This window comes from Puma concolor, chromosome C2, assembly GCF_028749965.1.
Source record: "Puma concolor isolate L17-30 chromosome C2, mPumCon1.1.hap2, whole genome shotgun sequence".
In the NCBI taxonomy this organism is placed as follows: domain Eukaryota; kingdom Metazoa; phylum Chordata; class Mammalia; order Carnivora; family Felidae; genus Puma; species Puma concolor.
This window is the reverse complement of record NC_141675.1, coordinates 45,558,556-45,585,200: the sequence shown is the minus strand read 5'-3', so window position 1 is coordinate 45,585,200 and position 26,645 is coordinate 45,558,556. Positions and strand designations below refer to the sequence as shown.

General features: G+C 45.8%; 1 protein-coding gene across 1 annotated transcript; it reads left to right on the top strand.

Annotated features, from left to right (window-relative positions):
• Positions 1-21,141, top strand: SIAH2 (siah E3 ubiquitin protein ligase 2). Its single transcript, XM_086674524.1, has 2 exons — positions 1-934; positions 19,560-21,141. Exons 1-2 carry the CDS (start codon positions 518-520, stop codon positions 20,115-20,117), a joined length of 975 nt encoding a protein of 324 aa, XP_086530650.1. The 5' UTR covers positions 1-517; the 3' UTR covers positions 20,118-21,141.
• The last annotated feature ends 5,504 nt before the right edge of the window (positions 21,142-26,645 follow it).

Below are 26,645 nucleotides of genomic sequence, written 5' to 3'. Positions count from 1 at the left end.
CCCGCGCGGCCGCGGCGAGCCGGGCATGCTCACTGGCGCGGGCCGGCCCGCAGCCTGGGCAGGAGAGGCCCTCGCTAGGCGGTCCCCCGCGCTGCCAGCTGGACTCGGGCGGAGCCGGCGCCCCAGCGCAGGGTGGCTCTGCCAGTCCCCGCGCGCCTGAGCGGCCGCACACGTGTCCAGGCGTCACGTCCGCGCGCGCCCCCGGGGCTTGCGTCAGCTGCCGCTCCAGAAGCTGGTGGGCCGGGGTTCTGCGCACCGCTCGGGTTCGCGGCCCGCGACGCCGCCGGGAGGAGGAGTCTGGGGGCGCGGAAGACTGTTTGGAACGCCGGGGGCCGCGGAGATCGTCGGCGCAGTCCAGTCCCTCTCCTGCAGGAGCCGGCCGTTTCTGCTGCTCGGTTCCGGGCTGGGCGCGGTGGCGTTGCCTCGGAGCCTGCCGCCCGCGGGGCGCGCACCGCCTTGACCCCGGCGGCCCCGCGGCAGGCAGGCGCCCGCAGTTCCATGGTTGGTTCGGAGCGCGATGAGCCGCCCGTCCTCCACCGGCCCCAGCGCTAACAAACCCTGCAGCAAGCAGCCGCCGCCGCAGCCTCAGCACGCTCCGTCCCCGGCTGCGCCCCCGGCCGCCGCCACCATCTCGGCTGCGGGCCCCGGCTCGTCCGCGGTGCCCGCCGCGGCGGCGGTGATCTCGGGCCCCGGCGGCGGTGGCGGGGCTGGCCCGGTGTCCCCGCAGCACCACGAGCTGACCTCGCTCTTCGAGTGCCCGGTCTGCTTTGACTATGTCCTGCCCCCCATCCTGCAGTGCCAGGCCGGGCACCTGGTGTGTAACCAATGCCGCCAGAAGTTGAGCTGCTGCCCGACGTGCAGGGGCGCCCTGACGCCCAGCATCAGGAACCTGGCTATGGAGAAGGTGGCCTCGGCAGTCCTGTTTCCCTGCAAGGTAAGCCCAGGTGCCACCCGCGCACCTCCGCCTGGCGACCTCCCAGAACTCCTGTGTCCTCCAGCCCACTCGTATGAGCTGAGAGGCAGGTGGCATCTCTCTTATTTTAAAAAAAGAAATGTTTACACTTGTCCACCCTCCCCCACGCCCACCTGTCCACTTTGGGATAACTCTGAGCTGACAGTTGCCCGAGTGCTGACCCCGGAATAATTGGCACGCGATCGTTTTTTAGAACGCATCACAGCTCTCCCCTCCAGGTGCCTGCGAACTCTGTAGACTCTGTGCTTGGTGTGCTCGGTAGGGTTAGACTGGACAAGTAAAACTTGGACCAGGAAGCTGGCGGGCGGGGGGGGGGGGGGGGTTGGTGTTGGGGAGGGAAGAAATAAGCGAGCTAAACGCACCCTTTACCAGCGCTCCGCTTGTAAGGATCGGTACTGGATTCCCCCTGCACCCCGCGCCTGCCCTCTGCGCACGCCTGACACGTGGGAGCCCTCGGGAGTGTAGCTAAAAAAAGGGCGCCTACAGCCTGTTTTCCTCCAGCAACACGAAAACCCTGCGAACCACGCCTTTCCCTCTCCTAGCCTTCCAAGGAGTAGGGAGATGTGTGTTTGTACTAAGTGGGGTGAAAACAAGAGTTGATCAGGAATTTATCAGGAAGGGCACATAGGAGCTGTTACAGTTCTCCCAAGCCCATGACTTTATTTATTTAGTTTAAAAAGTTAGCAATGCTCTTGCAAAAAAAATGCAAACCACTGAAGAAAAGTCACATGAAAGACCAAGACCTCTCACCCCCTTTCCCACCATTGTTAGGCTTACTGTGTATCTTTATGGATTTGTGTAGCCACGTTTACACTTTCACAGCTGAATATAGAATCCTGGATGTCAGCGTGTGTCAAGAAGCTTCCTAAACACACACAGACATAAATTCTTCTCCAGAAAGAACTTGTGCAAATTGCTGTTGTAAAGTCGTATTATTATACGTATTTTTTCTATGTCTGAAACCTAGCTCTACCTCATTGTATTAAATGGCTGCCTAGTTTTTCGTTGTGTGGACATATTATATAGCATCTATTTACTTACATCTAGTAATTAAAAATCTTCAGGAGCAGTTTCTGAGACATACCTGTCTATAGTACCTCATGATCATCTAGAGCTGGACCATAAAGTTCGTTTTCTAAACTTAGAAATGGAAATCATGTCATTAATAGTCTTTTTTTTTTTTTTTTTTTAAAGTAACTGTTCTGCCTCTTGGGCCATCTAAGCTGTCTTGCATTTCTCCTTGGTGCTGCTTATTTTTATAGGGCAAGAGCTTATTTTTAAATTAAAAATAATCCACCAGAGAATTGAAGCTTGGGACTCAAGTCAGTAAAATGAGTGATTTAATTTGGTCTGTGCCCTGCCACAAATCAAGTTTAAAATAGCATATTCAAATACAGGCTTGAATCCGTGTTTGGGCTGTGGGTTTTCAGTTAACCTTAATAAATTACTCTGCTTTCAACCACCTCTCATATAATGTTGACTAATTCATCCAGCCCAGTAGTTGTTTCTCATGAAATTTGGATGTTTCTATAATTTTTTTAGGGCGATGAAGAAGATGGAAGCCTTGTGGTCAAGAAAAGATTTGGTGATAGTTGACATTAAGAGTGGGTATTTGATGTTTGAGATATATCGTGGGGACTGCAGGGGGTGTCCCATAGGATTTCCGAGGAGCTACCTTTTCAGCTCTTCGCTTTGTCCCAAACGTTCAGTGGCTTACAGAAGAAATGGCTTTAGGTGAATTACAGTTCACAGAGGGACAGTCAGTATTCCATAACTTATTTTTAAAAAGCAATCTCGGGGCGCCTGGGTGGCTCAGTCGGTTGAGCGTCCGACTTCGGCTCAGGTCACGATCTCGCGGTCCGTGAGTTCGAGCCCCCCGTCGGGCTCTGGGCTGATGGCTCAGAGTCTGGAGCCTGCTTCCCATTCTGTGTCTCCCTCTCTCTCTGCCCCTCCCCCGTTCATGCTCTCTCTCTGTCTCAAAAATAAATAAATGTTAAAAAAAAAATTAAAAAAAAAAAAAAAAGCAATCTCATAAGAGCATTGTGTTGCTCCCAAGAAGAAGGGAAGGAAGCAGTTATGCTATATAAAGTGTGAAGTTTCACTTTGAGGACCTAGGATTCTGGTTCCTATTGAAGCATGTTTTTTGTTCCTAATGTGTAATATGCTAGTGAAGCCCTTCTTGAAGAACAGTTCTCTTGGGAATCAGGGGTACTCAGTGTTTCTAGACATGTCAGTGGTTTTCCAAGTCCCTATTCTATTTGAATGCATTTAAGGAAAGCCATCACGTTGCAAGCTGAAACTAAACAGGGTCAACCATTCCCCTACAGACCAGGCACCAAGTTTAGAAAGTGATCTTGGAGTCACTCTTGTGTGAGAGATTCATAAAGCTGGAGAATGCATGCCTCAACTTTGACCAGTAATGCAAACTATTGACAGGACAGCTCAGCCAATTAGTTTAGATAAACCAAACTTGGATATTATACAGCAAGCACCAAAGATAGGTCAGTTGAGGGTTGAGAGCAATAGGGAGTGATCAGACCTATGTCAGACTTCAGCAAGATAGGTCTGTGTAGCGAGCCCTTGGCTTGCGCTTACTCCTGGAAATCATAGGGATTGCCTTGTCACTGCCCCTACCTGCTCTCAGAACTTCTCTTATGGGCTGGCTCATGTGAGAAAAACAATGTTGGATGATATACCAGAGCCCAGATCTCAAGTGTAGCCGGGCGCTGCCATTGTTTGCCTGAGAGACCACCTCTTGGGGCCTTGATTTCCTCATCTGTAAATAAAGGGATTGAACTGCTTGACTTCCAAGGACCTGTAGCTTCTAGAATACCATGAAAAGAAGGAAGGCTATGTGGAATGGTTATTGGGTGCCTGTGTCCCAGCTATCTTTCAAGGGTCATTTATTAGTTTGCCTTTCTTTTTTTTCAGGTAAAGAAACAAATGTCTATAGAGAGGTTAGGGTTAAGTGACTTGTCGAGATCAGTAGGCCTGTTCATGAACCTGCATCCCAAAGGCACACATCCTTTGTGCTATGTAGGGATTTTTGCCTTTTATTCCAAGGCCCCAGACTATAACTTAAGGTTGGCACCCACCAGGAACAAACAAAACCATCTGATCGGATACGTTTACCAGATGGGCCTCTGATGGGAACATCCCAAAGAGACAACATACATGTTCGCTATGGAATTCACTGGTAGGAATTTTGTAGGACGTGGGATGGGCAAGTCAGGGGGAAATAGCCCACAGATCTAACATTTGGGGGTATTTCATCACAGCTCTGAACTGCTCATGCTTCAGTTGGCTCACAAATGGATTTGTTGCCAAATAGCTTCCTTACATAGGTATGGGGCCACTTAATTAAAGGCTAAAGTGTTGCCAGCACCTTTGACAGAGGGAACTACATGCATTATTAGCTCAGGTCTCCTTTTAAGAAAAGGATCTCTATCAAAGTAGGGCTCTCTTGCACTTGTGCTATTTTTAGTCCATTCTATGGCTTGCTCTATGCCTGAGAAGTTTTGACATCCTCTTCCCATATCTCAAACCCACCAGCTCTCAGTGGAGCGTGGGTGTAGGGGGAGAAGTGAAGGTTGACACATTTGTACCCCCACTCAACAGTGTATGTTATCTGAGTATCAGCCAAGTATTTCTCTCCACAAAGGTGGGGAATGCTAAACCACTCCAGCCCACTTACACTCTGAAGCATTTTCTCTCCATTTTTTTCTTTGTTTTCTCTAAAAGTTTCTAACAGCGTGTCTCCAGATAATCACTGAACTGGAAAGCCTCAGTCAGACAAGTCTCCCCTTGCAGTTGGGTTGTGACAGTGTTGCTTTTGTTCCTGAAAATAGAAAGTTAAAAGCCCCTCAGTGTGGACAAACCTACAAGGCAGCGGGGACAGGTGAAGTGAGGGAGAGAGGTGTCTGACCGTGGCCAAGGGTTCAGGAGACCTCAGAGAGCAGTCGAGACACTTTCTGCTCAGCCCTGGCTGATCGGCAGGGGTGAGAGTGTGGGTGCAGCCTGCCAGACCTTTGGATTTTTTTTTCAAGAAAAGCCAGAAATCTGGATTTTTTTTTTAAATGTGAAGTATCTCAATTTTTTTTTTTTTTTAACATTGGCCAAATTCATATTGAAGGCCAGAACGTGCAAGCCAAACCACCCCTGTCTGCAGACCAAATTCCAGCTGCCAGCTTGCAACCTCTGGTCTGGTTCTCTTTTAGAAAGCATTCGCTGAGCCTGGAAGTTTGCCTTTAACTCTTACTCTCCATGAACTTTGGAATTCTGAGCGGTCCCAACTGTAGGTGGTTTTATAGCTTATTTTCATCTATGTTTTGCCAAGAGAATAGTCTATCCTGGCCCCCTGGGGAGCCTGAACTCTTGTCCCAGTGACTAGACATTTGACTTTGAACAGGTCAGTTTATGTCTTTGGACCTGAGTGTCTTTAAGAGAAAGAGTTGGACTAAATCATTTTACCATTATTAAATCATTATACCATTAGGGAAAATTTTTTTCCCCCTAAAATTTCACAATCTAGGGAAAAGAGTACTAGGCAAAAGACAGAACTGGGTTCTCATCCTGGTTTTGTATGACCTTGGTCCAGTCACATACTTCCCTGAGCTTGTCTGTTCATCAGTTAACAAGAATGGAGATAACACCAAGCTGGTAGGTTGCTCCGAGATGTGACTAGAATTGCTAAGTCTTTTGCTTCACAAGATCAAATGGAAGGTGGGTGGGATCAAGGCGGTTGCTGGGTGATGGATGATCAGTTGCCCAGAAGTCTGAGAGGATAAGCCACTTTGCCAAAACCATTTCAAAGGTCTTTTCTTCATCTTGAAAACTCCTCTAAGACAAAGACCATTTACTTTGGCTATTTCCCCTGTGGTCTTCACTACTGACCGAAGTTGGCTAGCTTTACTCTTGAAAGCGTGTGCAGGCAAGCACCAGAGTCCACGTACATCTACGGTGAGGCTCCAGATTTTCAGGAACCAAATTGACAGAATTTTTGAGTGTAAAATTAAGAACAGAAGCATTAGAGGGGCACCTGGGTGGCTCAGTCAGTTGAGCGTCTGACTTCAGCTCAGGTCATGATCTCATGGTCTGTGAGTTCGAGCCCCGCGTTGGGCTCTGTGCTGACAGCTCAGAGCCTGGAGCCTGCTTCGGATTCTGTGTCTCTCTCTCTCTCTGCCCCTTCCCCACTCTCTGTCTCTTGCTCTCTCTCATACATAGGGGCACTTGTACCCCAATGTTTATAGCAGCACTTTCAACAATAGCCAAATTCTGGAAAGAGCCTAAATGTCCACCAACTGATAATGGATAATGGATAAAGAAATTGTGGTTTATATATACAGTGGAATACTACTTGGCAAAGAGAAAGAATGAAATATGGCCCTTTGTAGCAACGTGGATGGAACTGGAGAGTGTTATGCTAAGTGAAATAAGTCATACAGAGAAAGACAGATACCATATGTTTTCACTCTTATGTGGATCCTGAGAAACTTAACAGAAGACCATGGGGGAGGGGAAGGGAAAAAAAGTTACAGAGAGGGAGGGAGGCAAACCATAAGAGACTCTTAAAAACGGAGAATAAACTGAAGGTTGATGGGGGTGGGAGGGAAGGGAAAGTGGGTGATGGGCATTGAGGAGGGCACCTGTTGGGATGAGCACTGGGTGTTGTATGGAAACCAATTTGACAATAAATTTCATGTTAAATAAATAAACTAAAAATTTAAAAATTTAAAAAATTAAAAAAGGAAGAAAAAAAAAAAAAAAGAACTGAAGCACTAGAATGCTGGGTAGGAGCCCTAAAGTTTATGCTGATTCTACACATAGTTGGCAGGCATTTTTCACAGGTCACCACCTTCTAGAACTAGGAGTAAATCACTGTGACTTAAAGTTGACATTTGGGACAACCAGAAGGGAGGAGAACTGAAAGGTACGGCAGGTCTAGTCTGTAAAATGCCTAACCTGAGACTGGATTAGATCCTCCTGTTCTGTGTTAGATCCCTTTTTTTTGAAGCTCCTACAAAATACCGCATGCGTATGACTACAGTAAGACCTTATAAAATGTAAGAGCCAGACTCGTGCAGACAAAATTTGTGAATGATGGCATTTTTCATGCAAACTAATAAGGTCCTCACTCCTTGAAAGGGACACACAGTAGGTACACGTTTGCTAAAGCGAACGCCCAGTGCAATACATGGTGTATTACTGGCAAGTTGTGCAGGGTGGGATCATACATGGGGCATCAGAATATGACTCTGCTCTGCACATCCTGAAGAGGAAAATAAGAAAGCTAAAAAGTTTTCCTGATTAAATATATCTTTATGTTAAACCTGAGAATGTGCTTTCTAAGGCTTACTAGAGATAGTGAAAATTCTCTAGCAGAATTTCATCACTTTTAACCCAGGTCCTCATCTAGCTCCATTAGCTTTTCTTAAACATTGGGAAACTGTTGGTCTCATCTCCAGTTGGGTAAAGGTTTTCTGTAGTGATTTTTAGACTATATGGTGTCTGTGAGATAAAAGATTACCCCTTCCCAGTGTTTAGCCACAGACACTGTAGACGGATGAAAGATATACCTGTGTTAAATGTGTGGGCCTGGGCCCTATTTTAAAACTTCGAATGGGGCGCCTGGGTGGCGCAGTCGGTTGAGCGTCCGACTTCGGCCAGGTCACGATCTCACGGTCCGTGGGTTCGAGCCCCGCATCGGGCTCTGGGCTGATGGCTCAGAGCCTGGAGCCTGTTTCCGATTCTGTGTCTCCCTCTCTCTCTGCCCCTCCCCCGTTCATGCTCTGTCTCTCTCTGTCGCAAAAATAAATAAATGTTAAAAAAAAAAAAAAAAAAAAAAAACTTCGAATGGACAAAAGTAGTGTCTTTGGGTTACTGCTATCCCCAGGCTGCCTTCTCCTCTAGTAGTTTTTTTTTTGTTTTGTTTTGTTTTTTTAATTTAGTTTTGAGAAACAGAGTCAGTGCGAGTGGAGAAGGGGCAGAGAGAGAGAGAGGGAGGCACAGAATCCGAAGCAGGCTCCAGGTTCCAAGCTGTCAGCAGAGTCAGACGCGGGGCTCGAACTCATGAGCTGTGAGATCATGACCTGAGCTGAAGTCCGACGCTTAACCGACTGAGCCACCCAGGCGCCCCTCTGCTAGTAGTTTTGAGGGAGGCCCTTCTCGAACCTCCTAGTCCAGATCCCCGCTGCATCCCCACATGAGGGGTTTGGTGACTTCTCCAAACCTCAGCAGCTCCTTGGTAAAATACGGTGCACACTGGGTTGTTGTGAGCATCAAACATGGTAATAATTCATGCAAAGCGCCTAGCACAGCCCCAGCACTGAAGAACCACAGCACGGTTAGAAGCTAGCAGAAAACAAATGGTCAGTGTGTGAGGTCAAGTCCAGGCATAAACTTTAAAAAGAAAAAAAAAAGAACCTCTTTTCTCCCACATACTCTCCTACTGAGTTTCTCTTCCCTCCTCCTTATCATGTAGGTTTTCATACAGCTGAGTTACTCTGGCCCTGGCATCGGTTTTTCAGTGACAAGGCTTAGTGTTTTTCATTTCTATAATGCTTTTAGAGGAGAAAGCCTGGTTAGATTAGGCTATGTTTTTTAACGTGTATATTTTATTTTACACATTATAAAGTATGTTTTTAAAAGTTATGATCATTATTTTAAAATGTAGAACATATAAAAATATAAAATTAGGGGCGCCTGGGTGGCTCAGTCAGTTAAGAATCTGCCTTGATTTCAGCTCAGGTCATAATCTCAAGGTTGTGAGTTCGATCCCCACATTAGGCTCTGACCTGGGCATGGAACGGGCTTAAGTTTCCCTCTCTCCCTCACTCTCTGCCCCTCCCCCACTTGCACTCTCTCTCAAAATATAATATATAGTTAAAATATATATTTATATATAATATGTATATGCAGTTAAAATCTCTTATAATCCTCCCACCTAGAAATAACCACTGTACCATTTTTGCATTTGTCCTTACAAACTTACATCGACATCAGTGGGGTTTTTCACTCAAAGAAAAGCAGGTAAGATAAACCACACACAATGTCATAACATATTTTTTCATCTAAAACATCATGACTGCTTTTCAACATTGGTAAATAGTCTTTAAGTTCATGTTTAATGGCTGCATAGTATTCTGATAGTACCAGAGATGTTTAAGCAAGCTCCCATTTGCGGTCATTTAAATCATTCTGTTTTTTATGGTTAAAAAAAATTTTTTTAAGTACTGCTAGAGCAGTTCTTGTGCATAGGAAAGTAATTATTTCCTAACGGTAACTTCCTAGAAGTTGGATGGTAGGGCCAAAGGGTATGTGTAGAAATCAAAAAGCTTTTGATAGCAGAGCCAAACTGCTTTCTCACTTGGAATCCTTCACAATTGAGTGTCCATTTCTTTCCAGCATCACCTACAATGGGTGTTATCCTTTTGGCTTTTTTTTTTTTTTTTTTTTAACACTACTGCCTGCTTTTTCTCCCTGATGGAACCTTGGGCCAGAGCTGGCTCTTCCTGATTACCAACTAACTTTCATATCTCCCTGTACCTGGGAATCTCCTGCAGCCTCTCCCTCCTACAAACCATCTGACCAGCCAGTCCTTGCCTCCCCCGCAAACCCCCTCCTTCTGAAGCTACGAGTCTAACAGAGGAGACAGATGTGCCCGCAGAGCCCTCCTCAAGCAGCAGGAGCAGAGGAGTCTGGAGACCTCTCAGCAGTGTTGGGGGACAGAGCTGCATTATATAGGATAAGCAGCTATCTACCCACAAAGAAGGAAGGGATGGAAGGTCCTGATGGGGTTACGTAGGGAGGCCAGCAGAGCTGCTTGTACAGAGTGTTGTTTACCTTGTCTGAACGAGGCATATTATCTCATGTTATCTCCTCCTCATCACTTTGTAAAGGAAACAGGACACAGTTAGTATCCTGCCTAAGAGATTTGCCCAAAGTCCTACGGTTTGTAAGTTCAGGGAACAGAAACTCCAGGACGGGCCTTGTAATTACACACACAGTGTCTTTTCCCCCTCAGCCTCCTGCCTTTCCTGCTATCCGCTTCACCCCTCCCTGAGGGACAACGATCCCCCCTCCCATTCCAAATTCACATAATGGCTTCTGGAGGGATGACCCTGCTATCAGGAGGGCCCTCTTATTAAGGTTGCCAGGTAAACTACAAGGTGCCCACTTAAATTTGAATTTTAGATCAACAATATTTGGTGCAATTTCAGGTAATTTTCTTTTGGTGCAAGTATAACCCAAATGTTGCCTGGGACATCCTGGGCATCTTGTGTTTTTAGTTGCTAGATCGAGCAGCCCTACCACTTAAGTCTTCCAGTGAATGCGATTCCTTTAGTTGAGAAATAAAGACTGCAGAGGGATGCAGCCCTGTTGGAGGCGGGTCGGAGCAGTTAGTGTGATTATGCAGGTGGGAGCCTGGCTTGGAGGGGTAAGGGCGTAGTGACAAAGAGCAGGCGAGGCACTGGTAGGGTGGCAGAAAGCCTTTAATTCCGGCTCTGACCCTGAGGTGCTTTTGTTTGCTTGAACCCACGCTCTGAAGGCACCTCACAAAACTGCTTCTCCGGGAGACTGTGTCGTTGCCTGCTGACTCTGGTCTGGCCATGGTCAGATGAGAAGCGTGTTTGGTCAAACGTCAACTTTTGTTTAAAGTTTCTGAGATTAAAAATAACCCCCTGCCAGCCCAAGGAGGCTTTGTACGGCCAGATGCGCTCCCCTCCCCAACGGCAGGATGTTCTCAGATGACTGGGCTAACATCGCCCCAGTCTGCCCCCAGGACACCTGTCGTAAAAAAGCCGTCTGCACCATGGGGTTTGTCAGTGTTCTCTCAGGCAAACAGAGGAACTCTTGAGCCCACGACTTTATTTTTTTATTATTATTATTATTTTTTTAATGTTTATTTATTTTTGAGACAGAGAGAGACAGAGCATGAACAGGGGAGGGCCAGAGAGGAAGACGCAGAATCTGAAACAGGCTCCAGGCTCTGAGCTGTCAGCACAGAGCCCAACTCGGGGCTCGAACTCACGGACCGCGAGATCATGACCTGAGCCGAAGTCAGCCGCTTAACCGACTGAGCCACTCAGGCGCCCCAGAGCCCACGACTTTAATTAGCATTGCCTTCTCCAGCAGAAAGCTCATGAAGTTAGAGGTCCGTGTTTTCTTAGTCTCGCCACCGTTTGACGGTTCTGGCCCTGAGTGATACCGTCTTCTCATAATAATCAGTATCCATGGAACCGTTACGGAACCTTTGGCTGAGGATTCTTTCTTTGCGCTGCCTCACAGTGGAGGTAAGGAATCCGCCCTCTGGGTTAGTGCAGATCCCTTAAGGTTCTTAGAGGATGGTGGCTAGACAGATGCAGGTTGAGCATCGTGACTGAGGCACAAGAAGAGGGTTCACTTTCTCCTGTTGCCCAAGTCTAACCTTAATGAGAGTCCACGGATGAGTGGTCGACGGTTTTGTAGATCCACTCAGAGGTGACATGGTAGGCTCAATTTGTGCTACACGGAACGCAAGGTAACTGAACTCTAACTGGTGGTTGTAACCCCCCCTTTTTTTTAATGTTTATTTATTTTTGAGAGGCAGGGGGGAGAGAGAAGGAGAGGGAGAGGGGCAGAGACACAGAATCCCAAGCAGGCTCCAGGCTCGGAGCTTTCAGCACAGAGCCCAACGCAGGGCTCGAACTCAATGACTGTGAGATCGTGACCTGAGCCAAAGTTGGACGCTTAACTGACTGAGCCACGCAGGCACCCCAATAAACTCATTTTAAACAAGAGGGATATAGAGCCGCTCAAATGACAACCGTATCGTTTCCCCATCTATGTACGATTTCAGAAAAGCTTCAAACACCCCCACCCCAAATAGTTTATGTAAATAAAATATGTGAAATGCCTTTATGAAAAATAACAAAACCCATAGTGACCGAAGTCTAATAAAGACATTTTTCCTTCTTGATCTCAAGATATATTGATTTTTTTTTTAAATTCTAAGTTCCATAGTAAGACTTTTAATTAAAGTAAAATTAATACGGTGGAGAACAATCATCTGCAGATAAACCTAATGTCTATTCATTTACCAACAAATGTCAGGTGGGCAGGAAGTAGGCAAATCAGTAAATCAATGAACAAAATAAATAGACCCATAAATTAACTAGAAAATAACCTGTGATCATCCACTGATATTTTGAGGGCAGAGTAACAGACTTTTAGTCATGAAAGAGCTAGTTCGACTTGCTAGAAGTCCTTTTAGAAAGTGGTAAAATTGGGGCACCTGGGTGACTCAGTCAGTTAAGCATCTGGCTTAGGTCATGATCTCGTGGTTCATGAGTTCGAGCCCCACGTCAGGGTCTGTGCTGACAGCTCAGAGCCTGGTGCCTGCTTGGGATTCTGTGTCTCCCTCTTTCTCTGCCCCTCCCCTGCTTGTACTCTGTTTATGTCTCTTAAAAAAAGTTTTTTTTAAGTGGTAAAATCTGGGGCCACCTGCACGGCTCAGTTGGTTGAGCATCAGGGTCTTGATTTTGGCTCAGGTCCTGATCTCACGATGCCTGAGATTGAGCTCTGCATTGGGTTCTGCACTGATGGTGTGAAGCCTCCTTGGGACTCTCTCTCTCCCTCTCTCTCCGCCCCTACCCTGCTTGCACTTTCTCTCTCTCTCAAAATAAATAAACATTAAGAAAAAGTGGTGAAATCTAAGTTTAACTGCCAGTTAAAATGTAATTTCACCATGCTTTGGTTCTATATGAGGTTTAACTACAACTGCCATTCAAACAAGTTTTTTTAAATTCTTTTTTGATTTTTTTTAAATGTTTATTTTTGAGAGAGACAGACAGAGAATGAGTGGGGGAGAGGCAGAGAGAGAGAGGGAGACACAGAATCCAAAGCAGGCTACAGGCTCTGAACTGTCAGCACAGAGCCCGATGCCAGGCTTGAAACCCACGAACCAAGAGATCATGACCTGAGCCCAAGCCAGGAGCTTAACCAACTGAGCCACCCAGGCACCCCTTTCATTCAAACAAGTCTTAAGAATGTTGAGGCGCGGGGGGAAAGAATGTCAAGAAGAGAAAGACCTCTACCAATAGTCCCCTAATTATCTGCTGATCATACATAGTAAGTTATACCGCCAAGAGATCATCCTTCCACCTGAACTGGTATAACCCAGATTCCATGTGTGAGTTCACCTCCCCGGGAGTAAAAGAGGTTTACCTGTGTAAGAAAAAGGGGGCATGGGTAGCTTCGTCCTGGAGCCTCTTTCTGACATGTCTGGAATCAAGTAGAGGAATTTTCCTTGGACCACTAAGTGTGGTAGATAATGAACCTGCAGTGGCTAGTTAGGATAACAGTGAGACTGTAGTCCAGGGCCAACAACTTTTAAAGGATCAGAGGAGCAATGCAGAAAGCTTTGTCTTCCATGAGGGGCAGAGAGGGCAAAGAAGTGTTGGTTATTATAACAACTGATGTCTTCATTGTAAAAATTTATTGGTTCACTAAAATGACTCCCGAGAGCTTCTAGTAAATAAAAAAGAAAAATTAAGTAACTTAGTTGCTTTTACCAGTAGGTATGCAGTTAAAAGTATATATTCTTTGAAAAAAAAACAAACAACACCCTAGTATGATAAAATTTAATTCATTCAACCAACCCTGCAGAAAGAATCTCTGCCCCATGGAGGATAAATATGCTAACTCAGTCCCTGAATTCTGTAACACATTTTTATTTTTATATGATTTCAGATTTCCACAACGGTTGTAATAATAGTACAAAAATAGTCCCATATGCCCTTTATCCAGACTCAGCAGTTGTTTCCTTTTTGCCCCATTTGCGTTTTCATTTTGTGTGTTCTTACTTCATACATACAGTTATTTAGCCATTTTAATATAATTTGCAGACATCTTGCCCCTTTCCCCCAAATACTGCACTGTTTCTCCTAAAACCAAGGAGGTCTTCTTATATAATTATGGTCCCGTTATCAAAATCAAGAAATGTGACCTGCAGTAGATACTGTTGTCTAATCCACGGTTCATATTCAAACTTCAGTTGCTGCCCCAGTAATGCCCTTTGTGGCAGTGCTGGTTTCCCGGTCTGGGGTCCTACGTTGCATTTAGCCGTCTGTGTGCATTTTGTGATCATTACAGTTTATTAGATGGACAGAAGAGCGCACTTTGCTTTTGCTTACTCTAAGACGACGAGGTCGTTTCTTGCATTTAATTCAAACGTTTACGAGCATCAACAACAAAATATTGATTGTGCTTTGTTTTTCCTGAGACACTCTCCTTTGAGGCCCCGGCAGATGGTTTGCTAATAAACTTCAGTTTCCTAGGAGGTGTAAGTGGGCGGGGGTGGGGCGGTGACCCCACAGTCCCTGAGCAGGGACATGCTTCTGCCGGAGCTCAGGGTGCCTCCATTCTAGTAACTTGTTGGTTGTTGGAGCTCAGGAAATTGTTCTTGAATTGCAGGGACTCACATTTAATGAAATAGATTAAGTAACGTGTTCTAAACCAGTCACAGGATCCATGACCTTGACTAGCACTCTGGCTAAGCAGGGTTATTCTGTTTATGTGCTCATTCCATAAACAAATACAATGTGACTGCGTTTATTAGGTAAATAACAGGTGTCTAGTGTTTGTCTTCTGGCGTATCTCATCAGATTTGCGTGTGAATGGGTTCCTCTGCCAGAAAAGGAAAAACCCTACCTAAATTCCAACTTAAATACACCCTTCAAACCCCATGCCCAGGGAAAGAATTGGCACTATTTCCTGCTTTCTGCAAAGACTTAAAAATGAGGCACCAGGTCACACGTTGCCTCTCACGGCAGAACATGTTTGCACAAGACTTTTGAGCCACCGCAACCTGAAAAGTTTCTAAAGAGCAGTCAGAAATGTTATGTCAGCATTTGTTTCTCATTCTGCCGGGTCATCTTCCCCCTCCCTACATTCTGCTTTAGCTTGGGGCTTCCGTGTGCGAGTGTATCCCTGTGCCCTCGCTCCCAAAAGAGGTTTGCTTAAAGGGAATTCCCACTTCACCTCACCCCACCCCCTGGGAGACTATGAGCAGCTGTGGCCCTGTGGAGAAATCTCGTTTATAGGTGTGGACGTGTCCCCAGGACACACAGGCAGCCCCAGGGCTCTGTCTCAGGAAGGAGAGTGTGCAACAAGAATCGGGGATCTCAAGGAAAGCTGGCGTCCTCTGGCTCCTTACTGTTTGGTGGGGCAAGCCCCAGCCAGGGTGTGAAAAGTGAAACCTCAGGACTTTCTTGCCAGGTACCAGAGAAGATGGGAGGGCCTCCTTACTGGTTACTTATTCGTGACGTGCTGCTCTGCTCTTCATTCCTTAGGGAGAAGCGTTGTCACGAAGGGCTGTTTTTTCTCCTTGCAATCCAAGGAAGAAGTTAGTATTAGGACCTGCCTGCTTCCAGAAGCAGTGTGTCTGCAGACCCTGGGTTTGGGGGTTGGGGGGCGGGTTGGGGACTGGAGGTTAAGGCAGATGTAAGTTCTTTGTTTCTTTTACTGAGAACATTGATTCTTTGACTCCAGAATTATACCCCCTACCTTGAAAGAGCACTCGAGGAGGAGCACGGGAATGCAGGGCTGTGCCCCGAGTGTGGTCAGAAATGGCCACATGGCCATGATGAGTCAGGCAGTCTGTAGAACGGGTAGAACTAGCACCCTGGCCTACCTCCAGGATCTGCAAACCACCAGGCTCTCCTTGTGTGTCTCGTCACTGGCAGCTGGCGTTCCCGAGCTGTCCTGGGTAGTGCCCGTTGGGTGGGGAATGACCAGCCTGACCTGCTTACTGGTGTGGGCCCCTTCTCACAACTGGCATTGTGGCTGCCCAGCTAGGTTTTGTCATTCATCAAAATCAACCCCAGGCCATTTTGCCCTTCCCCAGACATTTGGCCATGCCTGTGACATTCCTGGGTGTCACAATGGGGAAGGATTGCTACTGGCATCGAGTGGGTAGAGACCAGGGATGCTGCTAAACATCCTACAGTGCACAGCACAGCCCCCACCATGAAGGATGATCTGGTCTAAAATGTCAGTACAGGTATCCCCCACTTTTTCAAAGTCCATTTGACATCATTTTGCTTTTACAAAAGACCTGTTTTTGCTAACCAAAAGAAATCCAAAGAGGATTTACACATCTACGAAAGAAGGTGGGAAGGGAAAATAGCGTTCAGCATTTCTTGGGCAGTGCACATCCTGAGCAGCAGGCGTGGCCTCACCTAGCTTCTTCCCTGGGACCTACACTCAGCATCAGGACTCCATAGCTTTGAACTGCATCTGTGAGCATCTGTGCTTTATCTCAATTGATTTTGTGCATCTGTTATCAAGATGTGTCCTAAGGTATCAGAGAAGCCCAAGAGAGGTTATTTCTTGGCACTAGGAATGCTGGAAAAGTTTTTCATCTAAGTTAATGGCAATTGCTTCTTTGCTTTATGCCATTTTGTCTCACAAAGGGTTTTGTAGAAACACTGTACGTTCAGATAGCGGGGAAAACCTGGAGTGCTACTGTACAGGAACCCAGAAAACAAACTAAATTGCCAGTAAAGTCCCCGAGGGTATCTGGACCTGCCTTCTCATTTAGGTTTTATCCCCACTGTTTGCTCCTCTCCCCCAGTGCTAGAACCGGTTGGAGCTGTTCCAGCCATAGTCCACCTTGCCTACAGTGAAGCTTTCCCAATCTCCTCCTCAGCCCATCCCCACTTTGAAATCGACTGTCACCACCACCACCCCCCCACCCCCGCCCCACCAATCTTTGTTTGCATAGTTGTCTGTACTTCTGATAGTCTTGAGTTATTTGTTGTTGCATGGCATGGCCCCTCTCAACCGGAAACCCCAGGAGGGTGGGATCTGCAGCGGATTCCCTCTGTGTGCTCCAGGACAGAGGTTGGCAGCCCTTAGGAACCCTCGGAGCTGGTCAGGAAGACACAAGCGAGGGGCCGGTACAATTTGGGTTTGCTGCTCAGAGGCACCTACAGAGCCTACAGCGTCAGGGAATCAGACTGTGAACCCTCCCTCTGATCCCTGGATGCGAGCCCCTATTCCAGAACAATGCCGCAACAAGTATGCAGTGTAGCACAAGAGCGCATGCGTCTGTGTGCGTGTGAGTGCACGCATATTTAAAGTTTAGATCTTTTCTTTTTAGAGATCATCTCTTATCCAGTCGTCATAAAAGTGGCACCAGTGGTCATGAAGACACGCCCTCGCCCATGATGGAAAAGAGAAGGAATAGATTGCCTTTAAAGTTCAGCCTGTTTAGAAAAAGCAGAGTAAGCACCTAACACTTTAAAAATATACTTATTTAAGTTAATAGAGGCTGTAGCAAGATATTTTTTGTAAGGTCGTTGTCCACATGAATGCTAAGTAGCGCCTTTTCTATTTGTGTAGCTTGGGGAGGTTCCCTGTTCTCTATATTGGGCTGAAGGAAGAGTGAGTGGTTTGTAAGGCAAACCAAATAATTCAGAATGTAAAAATTCCTACCTGAGCCACACAAGAAAAAGTTCTAAAATGATTGCTAAACGATAAATATTTGTTGTACATCTGAGTTCGTGAACACGGAGTGGTTTGGGGCTTTGGGTCAGGGGCTTTGGGTCAGGGATACAGGTGGTATCCTTCCCTACACTCTTTGCCAGAGTTCATCTCGTTTTTGGAATGATTCGTGGGCAGCTGCGATAAATGGCCCATTCCGAAACTTCTTCAGATCCAAGGATCGGGGACTTGTTTCCGCCAGAGAATCTGCCAGAGAATCTGGACTAATTCTTGCTATTTTTATTGTGGGTAATGTGTGTTTTTAAGCTGGGCAGAAATGCCTTACCCATCACTCACAGAAAAACACCAGAAGGCTCTGTATTCCTAACCACACCCTAGATTTAAAACACAGTAGGGATTTTGTTTTTTTAGGGGCCTTAAACTGTGAAGAACACAAAGTAGAAATACATATGGATAAATAAGTTTGTTTCTCCTTCTGATTATAAAGTTTTTTTATACCCATGCTTTTAAAATTAGACCATGGTTTAAAAAGATGAATAAGCATTCCCTATGGGCAAAGTAAATAATGAAAACATTTCTGCCAAGTTCTCTTGAAGGTTATTATAATCCACTTTAGGTGTGGGGGAGAAACCAGCTGCATTTCTTTCTTTAAGCCACCCACTTCCTCATGAGGGGAGACTTCTCGCCCTCCTCTCAGTGAGTCCAGTTTAGGGTCCTGTGTGGAGAAGGTCCCCAGTGCCTGCTTGTTGCTAGTGACAGATTCATCTGCGGAGATTAGGATTTGACCGACTTCAAGTTTATAAGGGGTTTACCCCTGGGCAGTGTAGTGACCATCCAAACAGACACGGGGCTTTGTTTTGTTAGCAAATGGGCACGGCGTCTTAGACACATGGCCTGGCCCTGCCCACCTTCGCTGTCTTTATGTCTCGGTAGCGGGCTGGGGGAATCCAAGCGGGGTCACGCAGCCGATGTACCTGCCACCACGAGCTTGAGGGGGATGCGGCCGGCTTCTAGTTTCACCCAGAAAGGTGATTCAGGTTTCCTGATTTGTTACAACACACCAGCACAGCTCTCTGGGGAAGTGTCTACCTGTGGGCTGGTGCCCCATCTGGTATCTAGGAGTTAACAGTGTCATTCTTGGGAGGGTTGGGAGAAGTCTGGTTCTTTGCCATGTGGTCTTTTCCCAAGATAGGTGTGATTTATTCATCAGGACTGTCATCCCAAGTGCAAGGGAGAAAAAGGTTTTGTTCCTACCCTATTAAGGCAGCATTTGAGGGACAGACTGACTATCAGAAAGCTCGTCTGGGACAAGTGCCTGCCCTGGAACCTGAGGAAGTGGTCTGGGCCCTCCTCATTTTAACCTCCACTGGCTGGAACCCACCTGGCCGGCAGGTTCCCGAGCTGGTACAGTAGCTCTTGGGTATGATTTCCCATCACCCAAAAAGTGTATGTGGAGCCCCTTGGGACTGGGGATGGGTAAAAGGTGAGGAGAGTGAGGTCATAGTTCCAGCGATGTGGGGGGCCTTCAGCCCCCTTCCGTCCTGATTGCTCACTCCTGCAGGCAAGAGCAGGGAACTGCGGGGGCAGCCGGCCTCTCAGTCACCAGCTTGAGCTAGGAAGAAGGGGCAGGGGACAACCAAGAGGAATTAAACTGTTTTCATAATTGTCTCTGGGTGAAAACTAGTCTGGAGGTAACCTGTTCCTTGCCCAGCCGTACACCTAAGCAATTTGAAGTTCTCAAAAATTCTTTAGGTTTCACAGAAAATACAGGGAAGGCCAGGTTTCCTAGGGCTGGCTCAGCAATGCCGTTTGAGATGTTAATAGTAAGGAGCACTTCAGTTCTCACGTTTTCAACAATGTGGGAGTGAGGATGTGGCCCGCCGTCCCTTCCTGGTGGTGGACATTCCCAGTTTTATGTATGGCAAGACTGAGGATGAATACGAACTGAGACTTGTGGTCTTAACTCCTCTCAAGCGAAAGTAGTTAAGAATTCAGTTTAAGCCCCGGAAACCTAAGTGAGTGAATCGTCTTAGAGGTTTGCACCAGTAGGAGTTTTGAGAAGGCGTGATGGCTCAATGTGTTAATCTTTCTGTCCTTGCAGTATGCCACCACGGGCTGTTCCCTGACCCTGCACCACACGGAGAAGCCAGAACACGAAGACATCTGTGAATACCGTCCCTACTCCTGCCCTTGTCCCGGTGCTTCCTGCAAGTGGCAGGGGTCCTTGGAAGCCGTGATGTCCCATCTCATGCACGCCCACAAAAGCATTACCACCCTCCAGGGAGAAGACATCGTCTTTCTAGCCACAGACATTAACCTGCCGGGGGCTGTCGACTGGGTGATGATGCAGTCGTGCTTTGGCCATCACTTCATGCTGGTGCTGGAGAAACAAGAGAAGTACGAGGGCCACCAGCAGTTCTTCGCCATCGTGCTGCTCATTGGCACCCGCAAGCAAGCCGAGAACTTTGCCTACAGACTGGAGTTGAACGGGAACCGGCGGAGACTGACCTGGGAGGCCACGCCCCGGTCCATCCACGACGGGGTGGCCGCGGCCATCATGAACAGCGACTGCCTTGTTTTTGACACAGCCATAGCGCATCTGTTTGCAGATAATGGCAACCTTGGAATCAACGTGACCATTTCTACATGTTGTCCATGAGGCACCGAGGTTATTTGGGCTCAGTGCTCTGTGGTTAATAAAGGTTTTTATAGATGTTTTATTCACTGTGTCTTCACAAGTCAAGACCCACAGTTACCCCCCATGTTCTGTTTGAACAGCAGCTTCCCATCTGGCACTGGCCCAACAAAGTTCACTAAACAGGAACGAATGGGGTTGGCCTATTAGTCATTTGGAGTCGGTTCTGTGATCTGAAATCAACTTTCTTCTGAAATTGTACTTACTTCCTGAACAGCACTTGACAGGTTGCTCAGGGCTCCTGTAGGCCAGTATGTTAGGAATTGGAGGCTCCTTCCTGTCTGACTCTCTCTACTGGTCTCGCCAAGTTGACAAAAGCACAGTGACTGTCGATAGATTCCTTAACCTTAACCTTTATCTTGTTTTTAGGGAGTAGGAATTGTTTTAGTCTTTCTCAAACTGGATGGCTGATGGCTAACCAATATGCACAGAGCCCCCCGTAGTACTCATCTTAAACATGCAGATTTGTGGAGCCTGTGCATTTAACAATCTCGTCAAGTGATTCTGTTCGACAATAAAGTTTGAGAATTACTGAGTTAAATTGTGGAAAGGGTCCAGATTTTAAAGGTGCTTTACGACTGCCCTCTACTGATACCGTTTGTCTTTCTACGGCTTCATTCCCTCCTCACCCCCGAGCTGCCGCTCCCAAATTAAAACCAGAACTGCAGATCCCCATGAGCACACTCCTGAGATTTGGTCACTGTCTTGTGTTTGGGGTGGATTGCCTAGGAAAGCGAATGGTATGGCCATTGATAGTTCTCACCTAATTAGGTTTTGCTCATCACTAGTACAGATGACCTGTTTACACGTGGCTTCCCTCAGAGGCCATCCTTGACTGTAGCTGGTGGGAAAGACTAGATCAGTAGAGTTGGAAAAGCTTTATAACCAGTGTCATATGCTTGCTATTTAAAGGTATGTGTTGGGTGGTTGTTGTTGTTTTTTTGCCACATTCACTTTAGTTTTTTAATAAATATTTTCCAAAAATGAATATTCGGCTTTCTTTTCCCCGTTGAATAATGTTTATTTAGTGGGTGCCTACCACGTGCAGGCACATGAAACTTCACAGCTACGTTGGGCTTGGAGCTATCGCTATTTCCACACGAAGAAACAGCCATTTGCCCAAGGTCATGATACAGGTCCATATTAGATAGAACTGGGGTCCAAACTCACTTCCTTGAACCATGGACTGCCATTGGTGTTGCAGGTCTCTCCCTTGGAGATGTTCTTTTAGGTGCCAGCACCGTGGAAGAAGAGTATTTCTCCTGCTTTACAGAATCAGAAGAAGAGGCTTGGCCAGGGCTGATGTCCAGAGTCCTGGGTTTGAGCCAGGGTGATCCACTCCCTCGGTCCTGACCCTGAAGTCTCCAAGGAATTCGGAATATTAGCCCCAAATGCCTGATGAGGACTAAAGACTGCCTGAACTTAGCAGCCCAATGGCATTAGAGTAGCACCTCGTGGAAGGGATGGCTTTAGAGTTGTTTCGATTTTTTAGGTGAGATGTGGTATTGGGTTTTTATCCAGGGTAGAGTTCTGGCAGGCAAGGAAGGTTCTAGAAAGTTTCACCATACACAGCATGGCCATAGACGTTTCTGCCACAAGTGTTTTTGCCACATTTTCACTGCATAACTAACTGGCCATTAGGCAATTTTGCCATAAGAGACAAAAATAACAAAAAATTAAAGCGGGACATTCATTAAAAAGGACATAATGAAACATGAAAAATAACAAAATTAAGGAGACTTCATTGTGGAATACAAAATAATTGAATACCCTTAAAATGTGTGTAGATTCATGGCAATACTGTGCAAATAACTGATTTTACTTGGTGGATTATACCTAAACGCTTGTCCCCAAGTCTTTCTTTCATAGTATTATTAATACTTTTTGCTTGTTGATTAGTCTCCTCATTTGGCATTGTGCTTTTTCTTTCCTTTTTTTTTTTTTTGCTAAAATTTCTTCCTTTATTAAGAAATGTATCAGCTTCCCAATACTAGGATTACATGTTTGTAATGGAGCTTTGTGTTGTGTTCTGAAAGCCTTGTGCTGTTGTCTGTTCTTGGCATATTGTCACATGTTCATCGACCGACCTTCCAAAGTTATATGGGAAATGTTAAAGAAATGCTAATGTTGTGATGCACTGTAAATGAGCTTTGTCATCAGCGTGATAGGCTATCACTTTCTAACTAGGATGTCATCTGGCTTTATGCTCATTTCACATTTCCTGTAAGTTTTATCACCATACTTTCTGTTAAGTCAATACATGTACTTGTTACGCTCACTATTTCATCTACTTGCCCTGTACGGACCATTATGAGGGCTAGCTAAGATTTATAGGAGAACTTTGTCAATGGAGAAATGAAATGAAACTGATAAGTAGTTTCAATACATTAACTGCCAGAGGCAGTTGATTCATCAATGGAGGAATGAAACCAGTTATTTGGGCTTTTATAGAAAAATTGCCTTCTGGACAATTAGTTACATGACAACAATGCTTGTGGCAAAGATGTTTACAGCAAAAATACCAGACACGCTTAAGGAATTGCTAAAGTAACTTCTCTTCTAGGCCATTCTTCCAATAAAGGTGAGAAACAGTGCCCTTAGCAAAAAGAAGGTGCTTACAACGTGTTTGGTAAATGGATGAAAACTATAGCTCTTGTTACCAAGAAAATCACATTTACTACACGGGGGGGATCTGTGGAGGCAAAACTAGGATCCAGGAGCAGGTGGACTTTGACTCTCAGAGCTGGAGCTGGTCCAGATTGGCTGTCCATTGTGTACATGATGCCCAGGCAATGTGTTTTGTGCATCAGCTTGACTAGTTTCTTTCACCAGCACTCGTGTCCGTATCCAAGCCTTCTTGTGATGTGTGATGGGGAAAATCAGGACCAATTGGTCAACAAGGTACCAAAGGTAAAGAAAGTTACGTTCAAAAGCCCTGTGAAGACGGACATTGTGGAATCAAGTTCTTCCTAAAGCATAAAACGTTAGGTTTTCAGCCTTGGGAGGTAAAGTGATGGGCTAGCGGCCATAACGGAGCATTAGTGGCAACACTGATTCTAGAATTCAGATTTCCTGACTCCCAGTTCAAACATGTTTCCAAAACTTGACAAATTAAAGTTTTAGGCAACAAAACTCTGAACATCTACTTTCCAGAGCTACTTAGCTCCCTTGAATCTCTGTCACTGGAAATCTGTAAACTTAACTTTTACTCTCTTTTTTGAAAGTAAGCATTTTCTGCCCGTAAACAAAAATCCCCAGGTTATTCCCTGTTTTAAGAGGAAGTGAAAACAGCAAAAAAAGTTTATGTAAATTAAAGCGCCTTTTTATGTAGTTCCAATTGCAAACGCAATTTACAACACAGTGGTAGTCATTTGTCAAAACTCATCACATGGTCCACTTCTGCACCATATAAAAAAAGAATCTCTTTCCCTTTCATGTCCTAGTTGTATATTCTAATTTGACAGAAATCGGGCTGATCAAGCAAGATAGTAAATTCGGCCTGTGCCTTCCAATGCCTGAGCCATTCTGAAGAAAAAGAGATGCTCAAAATTCTTTGGGAGAAATGTTCATAGTTATTAATTCTGGGTGGCAAGAACCTGAGTGTATGTCATGTTTCTATTTCCGTTATTCTATACTTAAATTTTTTTTAAGCCAACTGACCTTGGGATCAGAGGCTCTCAGCCTTTCCGTGAGCAGGATGAGGTCTTGGTTTCCCTGATTCCTTAACACCTAGGGGATTAAGAAGGTGATGTCCCTACAGTGAACTATCCGGTGCACATTGTCAGGAATTTGCGAGGAGAGGCCACTGAGGCATCAACAATTGAGTTGGACCTAGAACTACCAACAGATTCAAACGAATGGCTGAGCGTCTCTGTCTTGTCAGCAGAATTACGCAACTTCTCTACCATATTGTCCAAGGACATTTTCCTTGTGCCTAACTTCAGGTTCTTGGGTGTTGCCAAGTGACAGCAGTGTGACCTTAGGTTGGTCCCACATTTGGGACCACATCTCTGGTCCCATATTTCCTAACCTGCAACGTTAGAAGGTTTGTTTTTTAAATGTTTCTACTCTATATCTACTAAATATACGATCATAGTAGTCTAGTAGAAATGTTTCTACTATCTCATTTCTGTGAGACAATTGAGCTATTTAGGGTGTGTAAATCATTCCAGCCAGGTTTTATATGAGGTGATTCTAGGATAATTGTGACCCAGCATGTGTCAATTGGTGTTAGCTGGTGACTCATGCTCCAGCTGCCTCTTGGATTCCCACAGTCTAGAGCCAGGTACGGTGCCTGGGGACAGAGACCTGTTTTGCTTTGTAGTTCTGGCTTGAGCATCCTGTGGCCTTGACCTTTCCTGACTCACGCAGCCTGTGCTTGAAGTACGATTCTAATTTCACTGACCTATGCTGGCCTGAAAGAGAGGAAATCAAGAGTTCTTAAAGAATAGGAAATCCAACTCTCTGTATTGTTAAAGCTGCTTCAGCTACTAAGTTTGAAGCTTTACATTTTGTACTTGTGCATTCTTTTAATTTGTCCTGGAGTCCTCAAATGACAGGGCAAGGAAAAATGTTAGACCCTGTGATACCAATGCCTGCTATCACCACCGCTATTTTACAGAAGAAACAGAGAAAGGAAGGGAGGGAGGGAGGGAGGGAGGGAGGGGCCTACAAAGGGAAAGCCACAGAACCGGTTGGAATTTTTCATGACGACAATATGGTGTCTTCTACATTGAGCAAACGGGGAAAAATTATAAAACTATTAAACCTACAAGCCAACATTTTATGATAAAGCAAATGAAGGGAATTTTCTCCAAGTCTTTTAGAGAAAGAGAGAGAGACAAAGAGAGGGAGAGGGAGAATCCCAAGCTCATCGTGGAGCCTGTTGCAGGGTTAGCTCTCACAACCCTGGAATCATGACCTAAGCCGACATCAAGAGTCAGACGGGACGCTTGACTGACTGAGGCACCCAGGCGCCCCTGCTCCAAGTCTTGATCCCACCAACTTCTCCCAGGCTCCCCTGCCAGCACCCAGGCCTGGACACCTGTTAAGAGCTTCTAAGTGCTTGTCCTCCCACTTGCCCCGGTCCAGTCCATTTTACACATACACGTGGGCAATCAGAGGCTCTTTTTAAATGAAAGTTGGTTAGTGGCACAAGCTCTTTAATATTTTCTTTCAGAGTGCCCTGTTCTTTTCCTTCATAGCACTTTCTACAGTTATAATTGTATATTTTGTTTGCTTAGTGTCTGCCTCCCCTCAACAAACTGTGAACCTTTTGTTCATCCTTGTATCCCTGGTACCTGGGCACATCATGAATATCTGATTGAATAAGTTACTACCAACATTAGTCTGATGACAGCATTGAAGAAAACACCTCAAGAGTTAACGTTGTCTGTTTTTATAGCAAAAATCACTGGGGGATTTGCCTCGGACAGGCAGGCAACAGAGATAGAGAGATAATCTAACAGTCCAGAGAAGGGAGGAAATAGTCTCTCTGTCCCAGTCATTCCCTAGGCAACGGCAGAAATGCTAGCCTGAAGGGCCTGTATCATAAAATTTCTTACGTCATAGTGTCACCTGACATTCATATCAAAGTGTTTGATGATCCTTGCAGAGGACACAGATGAGGATCCCTTTGACCTACAGGAACTGTGTTAGAAGATTAGATCAGCTTGCAAAGTTCACCAAGATAACAGCAGTTGCCATTTATTGGGCATCTATTTGTGCCAAGTGCTTCATCTAGGTTTAACCCATCAAATCCTCCCCATATCCCAAAGAGGATAAGAGTTTATTAGCCTCAATTTGAAGTTGAGGAAATTAAAGTTCAGGGAGACAAAGCAACTTGCTTAAGTTCACAGCTGGTGAGCAACGGAACCGGGATATGAGCAGGTTCTAGAGTCCATGACCCTTCACCATGTTACACGATGCACCCTTACTGATGTTTGGCTTTCACACATTTTGACCACCAAAAGCAATACTGCTTGTTTGCGACAGATAGCGATGACCAGGACATAGGGAGGCAGATGTTTGCTGGATACAGAACACCTGTGCTTGAGAACTGCTTTCTCTACTGTCACAGCATGTTAGTAGAGGACAGTAACCTAGAGATCATTCAGACCCTCATTACTCAAAGTGTGTTCATGAACCAGCAGCCTCAGCGTCACCTGGGAGCTTGTTAGAAATGTATCATCTCCTGGCAAACCATAAGAGACTCTTAACAATAGAGAACATACTGAGGGTTGATGGAGGGGAGGTGGGTAGGGGGAGGAGTTAAATGGGTGACGGACATTAAGGAAGGCACTTATTGGGATGAGTCCTGGGTGTTATATGTAAGTGATGAATCACTAAATTCTACTCCTGAAATCAACACTACACTGTATGTTAACTAACTTGGATCTGAAAGAAAAGAAAAAGGACAAGAGGAAAAAAGAAAAAAAGAAAGAAATGCAGCATTTCCCATCATACCCTAGACCTACTGAATCGGAATCTGCA

Excerpts from the sequence above, each read along its gene's own strand:
- SIAH2 (XM_086674524.1), top strand. The coding sequence starts at position 518 with ATGAGCCGCCCGTCCTCCACCGGCCCCAGCGCTAACAAACCCTGCAGC. Across the intron at positions 935-19,559 it reads CAGTCCTGTTTCCCTGCAAG|TATGCCACCACGGGCTGTTC; the intron begins GTAAGCCCAGGT and ends CTGTCCTTGCAG.